General features: G+C 37.0%; 1 protein-coding gene across 4 annotated transcripts in view; it reads left to right on the top strand.

Moving 5' to 3' along the window:
* Nucleotides 1–409: 409 nt before the first annotated feature.
* Nucleotides 410–11,312, top strand: part of LOC306860850 (protein phosphatase EYA4-like) — a 31,246-nt gene continuing 20,343 nt past the window's right edge. For all 4 annotated transcript variants that reach the window (XM_079402813.1, XM_079402812.1, XM_079402811.1 and 1 more), the window contains exons 1-2: nt 410–774; nt 5,127–5,198. In XM_079402813.1, coding sequence (XP_079258939.1) covers nt 5,166–5,198 — 33 coding nt within the window. In that variant the 5' untranslated portion in view covers nt 410–774; nt 5,127–5,165. The remainder of the gene's footprint in view (nt 775–5,126; nt 5,199–11,312) is intronic.

Raw genomic sequence — 11,312 nt, 5'->3', positions numbered from 1 at the left:
GTTCTCAAAGTCAGTGAAGTGCAACCATACAAGCGTCAATAACTTCCATGCAACATTTTCCTGTTTCTTTCTTACAGCTGTGACTTTTTCCACCCTCATGTTAGGACATGTTTTAAAAATTTGACTGAATAAACCTGAGCTATTTTAGTGATTTGGCTGCTCGTAAGTGTTGATAAATGTTAATTAGAGGAGCTCTCTTTTCTCGTGGAAGTGGAAGTCCAATACGAGAGTGAATCTGATCCCAAGACAAGGGTTTGACTTGGTTGTTGTTATGTGGTGGTGGTAAATAAAACTGTGCTGATCACTCGGACGAAACTATTAATAAGAGCCTCATCCTGGCCCTTGTGCTGTGCCCCATTACTGGCTTGGGTGCGAGCCAACAGCAGCACCCCGCATGGCAGCTGCGCGCATGCGCATCAATGAGCGCTCTCGCTCGGACGCTGCAAGAGAACTTTAATAATGAAGTAGACCACGGAGTGCGCGTGTGCTCACGTTAACTTCAGGAGCGTAAATTAAAGGTGAAAACACGGCTAGTCAGCGCTCCTCGGAGTTTGGGTTATAGTGGTGATCTGTCGGTTGGAGCAGCTCTCATGAACTTAGGGAGGACTTCCCCGCGAGCTTCACTGACAGCGCGTGCACTGACTGGCGCGAGCTGTTCCTCGCGCTTCACGCAGCTCGACCACTTGAATAGTTTTGGATGAGCATGTCAACAGAGTGAATGCGATCGGAGCTTCTGGAGAGTTTGGAAATCGTAGTAACGCACAACTCATAAGAGTAAGTACCCATTTTGAATAGCCATAAAATAGCGTTTGTTTGTTTTGTTTTTTTTGGAAAAGTTTAGAAGTTTTGCTGAATATTTTATGTAGCCTAGCAGTTTACAAGCGTAAGAGCAGTTTGTTGGAGCACCTGCTCACCCCTGATACTTTCATGCGATTTAAACATCTGAGAAAATTGGTGCTCATAAAAGGTGAACTAAATTTGAAGTTGTAGCTCAGACAGTAATTTCTGCATTCCGCACAACCTATAAAACCTATGCCTCTTTTCTTTTTTTTCTTTTTTTACCAAATATCACTTTAAAATGTCAACATACGAAATGAAAACTGCTGCCTGAAAATGATTCAAATGAGTCAAAGTGTTCCAAAAGTGACAACTTTCCATTGTACTTTTTGGATCCTTTTTTTTTGGATTAAGATGATCAAGAAAATAGATTTTAAACGTTGAATACTCGAGAAGTGACAAAGTTAAATGGATGGGAGAAATTAGGACAGTGATGCCTTTTACAGTGTTAGCACACTATTACATGTTCACTATTCTCGATTACAGGGATTTACATTCATCTGTTTCAAACTGAGTTACAGAAGCGCACCATTGTTGGCTTTATTTTTTCTTATCATTTGATATTATTGTACTTTATGGACGAAGTGAAGTGATTATATTCACATATATTCAAGTGGTCTTTTGAACAGTAGATTTATTTATTGTAACTTTTTTTATTGAAAGCCTACTGAATAGCCTAATGGTTCTGAGTTTGTTGGGTGATTCCCGTATCCGTTTGAATCGCGAGTCCATGTCCGTTTTCCCATGCACGTGGAGTTTGTGTTTGTATTTGATACGGAGGAAACGGGAATATCATCCCGACATTGAAGTCGCTTCACTGCGCGTTGGCCATTGGTCGCTTCCTCGCGCTGTCGATAGCAGCTCGACCCGATACCGGAGAAGGAGACCGGATTAGATTACACACTTAACACGAAATAATTCACAACACACAGGTCGCTCTGGTGGCTGGTAATAAGATGGAGTGTACTAGCCAACAATTACATAAGAGAACATCAGTGACCTCCTCTTTGGCCATCTCCAGGCCTCAAATTTTGGGGAAAAACTCGAGACTGTTTTACATCTATTTTTAAAGATTGTAGGACACTTTGGTTGACGTATTTACGAGGCACAGTTTTGGACTTAATTCTGGGACATCATTTTAAACGCTTTTTTTTAAAGTAGATTGTAGAGTCTCTAGATGAAATCTAATAATAACATTTGTTTTGATCACATACATCTTAAAAACTAGAAAAAAAAAATTATATTTTGAGTTACACAACTGTAAATGGGTCTTGGTGCATTACTGCTTTCGTCAGCCATATTGAATGTATGTTGTCATTAGCCTAATTAAAAAAAATAAAATAAACAAAAACATAATTACAAGAGGGTAGTCATGTAGAATTATGTGTAAGGGTCAAAGGTAATCACCCATGGTGGTTTGGATGTAACATCACACCCTGAATGTTAAAAATGTCTTTTCAATATCTGTGCACTTGGATGCCATTTTATATTTCACAACAGTTAACGACTACAACTAGCCTAACTATAGTAAATCCAGTAGCCTAAACAGTAAAATAAATAAAATAATAATGCATACGTTTTGTCAGGAAAGTAGGCATACACTCTTGAAAATTAAGGTTCTTAAATGGTTATTTGTGGCATCTAAAGTATCAAAAACATTTTTCACTTCGTACAGTTCCTGAGCAGTGTTAATTCTGGCAGGCATTTTTGATTTAGTCTTTATCTTGAGACGAAAATGCTTAATAGTCACATTTTGGTCATTTCAGTCTTTCATAGTTGTAGTCGACAAAAAGTCATAGCATTTTTGTCAACTTTTAGTCATTACTTTTAGTCAAACTGCAGTTACCAACATTTATTTTGGTAGCTATTTTATATGTAGTATTCAAACAAAAATAGTCATCAATTCTTCTCTCTTTAGACCAAATCAATTAAGCTTATGAGAAATTTGAATCAAGGATTGAATTTGGAAAAACTGGAATAAATTCATTTTTGAGATACAAATTAAACTCATTTTTCAGATACAGTAAGTTTATTTAACAAGTATACATTTATTTAACATCTTTTGTTGGTTAACAGTGATGACAGATAATTAGGAATGCTGTCTATTTAAGATGGAAGGTATGCATGTAATACTGACACACATTCAGTTTTCACCCATCATGCTCACTTTAGCCATAACCGACTGCATTTACGTGAAATACTCTTGACTCTACACAATATACATTTGGTCTGCTATATGTGTATTTGAGCGCTGAGAACTGATGAAGTGGTGGAGGAGAAAACATTTAGGCAATGGCATTAAACCTGAGGCCTGTCTATATAAATAAAATAGTTTAATCCTTCATAATTACAATGAATAATGAATCTAAGGCATTAATAAAAAAAAATCCCTTTAGTTAGACTCTTTTGCTCAATTGAAAACCATTTGTTCCCGGTCCAGCTTGTTTATTAATAGGCGGTGTGTTTTGACAATGGAGTGAGCGCTGATGATTTAAAGGGAGGAAAACGAAAGCTTTGGCGTATTTGGCTTTCCTGTGCGTTGCGCTCGTGCCGCGGCTCTGTCGAATCGCGCGCAGAATGCCGCGCCACTAAACGCTCCGCGTGCTTTCTTGACAATAGCAGTAACGCGCGTTTTGAGACGGAATGGTCTTCTCTAATTGGACCGTTTACAATCCCTAGAATGTTTCCTTAAATATTGTTTTCCATGTTTGACTTAATCAAATGTTTTGATCTGGGACAGTTGTTGCATCAGTGGCTTTTGATTTGAAAATGTGTGTGTTGACAGAAGGGACATAAATTTCAGCTCAATGGTTCAGTTACATGGTAAGTGTAATGTGTCTTCTGCTGGTTGTCCGTCTGTTCATTGTGTGTGTGTGTGTGTGTGTGTGCGCGCGCGCCAGAATATAGAACTGTGTGTGTGTGTGTGTGTGTATGAGGACAGTAGGCTCAGAGGGCACTGAGTGATAACAGTAAAAATCAATGCTGCTCAGCTCATTCCCCCGCCTGAGCATTAAAGGCTAGAATTTCAGAACACAGCTTCACCAAGCAAATGAAAAATTCAAATGATCTGCTCTTCAAACTGTGCCCTTCAACTCTCTTTCTCTCCCTTCCATTTACACACACACACACACACACACACACACAGAGAAGCTTGTATACAGTGCTTGTGAGGACTTCCCATTTACATCCATTGTTCTTAGTATAGGTCATTGTAATGGATATAGGATACCATAAACTAAAGCATATTCCAAAACAGAAGCATAATGACCATTCAAACGGACCCTTCAGGTTTTTGAGTAAAGTCAAAAATTGTTTCAATGAAGAAAGAAACAGGTGTTTGTCTAATGATTTGACAGAAATCTTCAATTCACATAAATTTGGGCAGTTCAAGTGAGTTGCATACAAAAAGAATGCATGCTGATCACAGGCTGTCAAGTTAAAAAGCAGTTTTGCTTTGGTCGTTAAAAAAACATTATATACTTTTAGCATTGGAACACTGGTCTCCTTTCATGCTAAACAAAAATAGCATTTCTAGATTTTAATTCAAGATATTATTTGGTCAGTTTATGAATCTTTTGTTTGTGCATTTCCATAAGGAGGATTTGCTCCACTAGCTATTCCTAGCTTTAAAATTGCATAGTGATTTATAATTTTTTAATCCAATATAGCCAGTTAATTTCAATGTTAATTAATTGATTTATTTATGTATTTACAGTTTGTTGTTCTGGAGGTATGTAAACAAATTTGATGTTAAAAAAATAAACCCATTCTCCTCATTCTGAGGCTTTCAATGTCTTACAAAGAGTTTTTGAATAAAAGTGCTTTTCATTACTGACGCCTCAGGAGGTTTCAAAGCAATTTACAGAAGTTTCAAGCTTTTAAATGACAGGGGAAGGATGGGAAGAGAGAAAGATAAAGATGGAAGCTGGGATGGGGATGCAAGGGGCTTCAACGGGGGACTCAAAATCATTGATGTTTTTAATGACTACTGCCATGCTAGCATCACCGTGACCTGGACAGCTTGGCTTTTTGTGTGTACTGTGAGTGCATTTGTGTGTGTGTTCCATTGATTACATTTCTCTCAACCCATTGTTTAGTTTTTACTTCTGTAAATGATATTTACTTCAGCCTAGCTGGCTATGATACAGTGAAGTTACTAGACTTCTTCCTTCCCCTCCTACACGCATATACCCACAGACACAAAGGGAGAGAGAGAGACAGAAACGAGAGAGGGATGCCTATGAATTATATTGTGTTTATGGCGATTTTAAAGCATCCTTCATTTGCAGGTGTCTGGACTGTAGTCGAGGGGAGTGGAAGTTCAACTGATGGAGAATACACAGGAGCTGAATGAACTGAGCGTAAGTGAACTACAGCACACACTATTCAGATGTGTTTCACAACATTATGGCTTTAAGATGATCTTCTTCTCTTTCATTGTCTGTGTACTGAATTCATCACTCCACTATTTCAGAAAATTCAGAATTGCCCAGTATATTGTGTAGTATCATTTGAAGAGTGTGTATGTGTTGTATATTTGGATATGTGTGGATAAAATCCCATCCAGCTGAATCTCTGTACCAGTGATTCTCAATCAGGGGTGTGCAGATCCCAGGAGGTACTTGGGAAGATATTGATTTTGCTTTGTTAAACCTATCCACGTTATTTTTAATGAAAGTGCAGGCGTGATGATTTGTAAATTGAATGTGCAAGGCTTGTGTAATGATAAACACACAGGTTTGTAGCGCAAATAGTTTTATTATTTACTGCACTCTTATTCTTCTAGTTATTTACACATAGCAGCTAATGAATCAAAAGTCTTTCCCATTCACAGGAAATCGTTTACATCCACATCGAAAAATAAGGAATTCTTATAAATATTTACTGTATTTCAGCACTCTTGGAACATTGCTTAGCCAATCAAATTGAAGGACCAGAACTAACTGTAGCATCAATTATATTATTATATTTTATTATGCATTACTTGATTGGATAACATTTCTTAAAGCATTCATTAAGTGTTTCTCAAGAAGGTGTCTCCAAAAGTGAACTTTCTGTTTATCAAATAATCATGAAAATGTTTTATCATGTTTCAACAAAAAACAGTTTTCAACATTGATAATAAGAGAAGTTTTCTGAGCATCAAATCATATTATAATGATTTCTGAAGAATCATGTGACCCTGAAGACTGATAGCTGCTGAAAATTCAGCTTTGCCATCACAGGAATAAAGTACATAAACATTTTTTAAGTTATCTTAAATTGTAATAATATTTGACAATATTGCTGTTTTTACTGTGTTTTTGATCAAATAAATGAAAAGAGAGACCAAAAGAGACCAAAAAATTGCATTGACAGTCTTTGTATGTGTGTTTAGCCTATATGTTTCTTAAGGATGTTTGTAGGTTTCTTTTGTTTCAATACAAATGTTATGTATTCACGTACTTGCGTTGAATTTGTTTTTCGAGAAAGTTTCTCCAAAAAGTTGATAATGGTCCCTTTTAAGTAAAATGAATGATAACACTGAATGATTTCCAGTAAAGAATCAGTTTTGGAACATATTTCTGGTTTAGTTTTACTGTCTTGTGGTATCTAAGGCAAAAAAAAAAGGTTGAGAAACACTTATCTATACTACGTGATAATTGAAAAGTTTGATCGTGCGGTATGGAGTGTGATAGTGTTTGTGTGCATGAATGAGTGTGTGTGGAAAGGCCACCCAGGTGTGTACTGAGCAGCATTAGGTCTTTAATACACAACAGATGTGGGCTGAAGTGTTGAGCACAGTAGCCATATGGCCACCACAAGTCACATACGCACACATAGTGACAGTACAACACACACACCGCTGAAACCATTTCGGCCTGTTTTCAATGTGTTTGTGTTACGAAACAGTCGAATAATTTTTTTTGTGGAAAAAAGCTTCTTTAAAATATTATTTCAATAATTGAATGTTGCGACATCTCATGCTTGTGCTTTTCATACGCGTTCATGAGCGCTCTGGAAAAGACAGACAGGCGTCCATAATCCAGATGAGGACAGATACTGATCTGGGGGTGTTTGGGGTAATGGAAAGAGAGGAAGAGGGAGATTGAGCTGTGGGTGGAGGGGGGGTATTTTGTGACTCAGGGGATCAATGCTTTTGGTTCTGGAAGAAAATAGCAGAGGAGTAAAATGAAAAGGGGGGTGTAGCTGCAGCCTTTTCCTCTGGTGCAGTCTGTGCCCCAGAGCAGAGACCACAGACAGAGAGAGAGGACTCAGGTTACACACACACACACACACACCTACAGAGAGGGAGGAAGAGGGGACGAGGCTGAGAGCGGAGAACAGAAAGCACGGCTTCACGTTCACATATTTACACCTCACAATTTAAGTGTAATCAGCAAATAACCACTAACAACAGACAGTACAGGGTCTGTTGTAAGCTGTTAAACCGACGCAGTAATATTTATGAATCCTCTGTACTGTGAAAAGAAGTAGATCTTGCTTTATAGCTAAACAAGCGCCCTGTCTTTAACGTCAAAACAAACAGCAACTGAAATGAAGATATGTACGGAAGTTTGGCATTTTGCTGACGTGAAAAGGCTTGCTATAGGTTTTTCTCTTTAAACTTGTTACACAATTCTCATATTCCTGATGGTTATTGGTTATTTACAGCAGTTGCTTGTCATTTACACTGTAAATCGCATCTCACTTGAGTTAGCAGCCTTAATTCACTTGTTCTGACCATGTGTAGTGTACATTTAACAGCTTTGTAAACTAGTGTAGCAAGTGGTGCTTTATGTACAATGAATGAAGATATTTCAAGTTTGGGTATCAGGGTTTGAAAAGGATGGTTAAACACAAATTAAGCTCTATAATTATAGAAAATACACTAACGTTCAAAGGTTTGGGGTCAGTATTTTTTTTCTTCATTTAGCAAGCAAGCACTTAATTTATTACAAGTGACACTAAAGACTTTTATATATAGGCCTTTTTTTCAAATGAATGCAGTTTTTTGAATGTTTTTTTCTGTATCCTGAAAAAAAATGTATCATGGGTTCCACCAACGTATTAAGTAGTACAACTTTTCAACATTGATAATAAAATCAAATGTTTCTTGAGCACCAAATGAGCATGTTTGAATAATTTCTTAAGGATCATGTGACACTGAAAACTGGAGTAATGGCTGCTAAAAATTCAGCATTGCCATCACAGAAATAAATTACATTTTAAAATATATTCCACATAGAAAACAGTTTTTAATTGTAATAATATGACTGTTTTTACTGTATTATTGATCAGATATATGCAGCCTTGTTGAACTTAAGAGTCTTTAAAACGAATAAAAAATCCAACCCTAAACTTTTGAATAATGCTAAAGTAATTGTGACTTGTCCTTCAGTTTGAGAAAGAAACAAAAAAAAATGCATTGACAGCATACAGTGCAAGTCTGTAAAACAGCCGTTGTAAATTGTCCCATAGACTTCCCTGTAAGTGCATAGCTGTTAAGTTTTCTTCAAGATCCTTCCAGATCTTGTGTTTTAATACAAATGTTACTGACGTTGAGTTTGATGAGACTAAATTGTATCCAATCACGTTTGAATCCGTACAAGCTGTCAAAACAAAGCTCCAGGTTTGAGCAGACTGTATTCGTTCCTGAAACTGGATAGATGATGTTTTTACAGTCATGCAGAGTCATTGATTAATAAACACAGAGATTATTTGACGGTATTCCTGGCGATCTTAAAAACTGCATTAAGTTGTGGAGTACAATGGCACTAATGTGCACAATGATGGTCCTTGTGTGCAGTTTTGGGTTGAGTCTTTCTGACAGCTTTGGGTCCAGCCTGAGCACATGATTTAACAAGCACATTGACATCTGGGAAGCAATTCATCATTTAATTAAATGCTCCTGAAACCTGGCCTTTCGTTAATGAGATTAATTTAAATAATTAACGAAAAGCTGACACAAGCACAAGAACTCATGAATAATTAAGCAGCATTTTTTTCTGCTGCAATCAGAGGGGAAGGGAGCACTTTAATGCTAGAGTGCTTTTTTATATAAAGTTTCAGCTCATTTCTTAAGATGATACACACACACTCCAATGCGCACGTATAGAAACTTGTGTGTGTGTAAACACTCTGGTTGCTGTACAAAGATGCATGAATCAATGAGCCAGTGCATGCGCACACACACACACACACACTCATTCAAAGCTGCGAAGGTGTGTCTGTCTATAGGGCTTGGCCTGGTGTCCATTTTCCCTCTGACCCCTTTCCCCTGGTGGAATATAGGCTACCTTTCCAATTTCATACACCAGGTTGATATGCCGCTGCCGTAACTGGTCATTCTAGTGGATTGGACTGATCAAAAACATATTTGTTCCAGAGCGCTGCTGTATGACTGTATTTTTATATTTTGCTGACTGATATGACAAGTTTTAAACAGATACTAGCGTGTAATGGAGGCATCGTCCTAAAATTAGCTTTTACTAATGACATTGCAGAAATGCATTGTTTGGATTCAGTCATTTTTAAATTTATTTTAATATATTAACTCCGTGTTCACTAACAGGAAGTCGTTGACAGACAAATACTAATATTTGGCTGGTCATGTGATCTCAACATGTCTGCAACCATGAAGTGACCCCCTCCATGCACAATAAAAACGCTTTCAGTGGTATAAACCGACAAGAAAGTTGATTTATTAACGTTTTACACTCAGAAATTGCTAGTAAATTTCACAAATAATTACAAAGAAACAGTAAGTAGTACATTGAATTAAATGTGAAATTTGAAGTGAATTTTGAAGACTGAAATGGTTGTAAAATATCCTCCAATAATCTTTTGTTTATTACTTTGAAAAATTATTTTACTGATATACTGGTAAAACTTCACTCTTATTTGAGTGTTTTACACATAATTTTGTATGTAAAGTAATTAATAAAGAACCATTTGGAAGATGTGTAAGAGATTCAGCAATTTTTGTGGATGGATTGTACCAAATAAATATATGCGCATTAGTTATATATAATTTATATGTAGAGAGAGAATTTTATTGCATGTACCACCATGTTACATTTTGACAGTATTTACATAAATCTTGTTGGGATGAACAGGTTTCGTGTGTGTGCTCGTTCTAATTTTAGTTTCTATTTCTTATTTTTAGTGTCCGCAGGGAGTTTGAATGTTCTCAGAAAATATAACGGCATAAACTATTGTCACCTGATCGGAATACCCTGAAAAACATGCATGTTGTGTGTGTGAGCATCACATATAGCCCTTAGCCCTGTCACACACTCTCTGTTCTTTTCTATTTCCTTTTTCTTCTTCTCTCTTCCTTTCTCTATTGCCTTCCCCTACCTTTAGAGAAGAGCGTTTCAGGGAGGGGACACATCAGATAATCTTACACCTCCCAGGGGCATATGCTGAAATGTGTGTGTGTGTGTGTGCGTGTGTATGTGTATTGGGGGAGCGAAGGGGTGGGGGCACAGGTAGCAATGTATTTTACATGAAAGGAAGAGTATAAAGTTACAGCGCTGATAACCATAATACTGAAAGCACAAAAAAAGAACAAGAAAAGGGGGACTGTTTTCTGTGTGTTGGGGGTGGGGTAGGGGGGGGGGGGGGATTGTGAAGCATCTATACCCGTAAGCAGGCCTGGAATCTGCATATAGACGTAACCAGAAATGCCCTTGCATTCTTGTTTATTAAATGTGGAAAACAAATTTCGCAAAAAAATTGCTAGTAAATTTCACAACTAATTACAAACACTTCACATTTAAGCACCTTAAACCAGACTCAACTGGTTTTCTTGTCTTAGCTGGTCTCTCAACCTGGTCATGGTGGTCTGTTGACTGTTTAGAGGAATCTTGGCCACATTTCACCTGATTAGGCCGGGGGACCATCTACAACAAGCTCAACACAGTAATGTTTTGCACCATATACTATCATTTTTGGCAAAAATATTATAAATATTATTATATCTGTTTTCAATTGCAATTTCCAACATAAACACCGAACATAAAATTTAATATATACAGTGCTGGGTAGTAACTTATTACATGTAATCTGAATTACATAATCAGATTCCAAAAAGTACTTGTAATTCGATTATATTACATTTTAAAATGCTCATAATCAGATTACAGTTACTTTTTTATGGATTACATGATAACATATTCACACAATGGCAGTAAATTATTTATAAATCATTAATTCTCCCTATTTTTTCTTCTTTTTTATCTTTTAAAGTTACTTTTCAAAAAATCCTACTGTCTGTCATACCATTTAGATTACCATTTAGGCTGGTTTAAGAGATTTTTTTTCAGCAGGGTGAAAAAAGGGTGCAGGGTGCTTGTTGCTTTTCGAACCGCCTGCCACAGAATTACTCATTTCACTTCATAAATCTATAAACAGCGTACAGTTAAGCAGTCTTAGATCATTGTTCACCAGCAGGCCTCATTGGGAGCTGGATCCTGCTGGGCTGCTCTCAA

Source organism: Barbus barbus, assembly GCF_936440315.1.
Source record: "Barbus barbus genome assembly, chromosome: 41".
Lineage (NCBI taxonomy): Eukaryota > Metazoa > Chordata > Actinopteri > Cypriniformes > Cyprinidae > Barbus > Barbus barbus.
The sequence above is the reverse complement of the archived record's forward strand: the minus strand, read 5'-3'. Positions and strand labels throughout refer to the sequence as shown.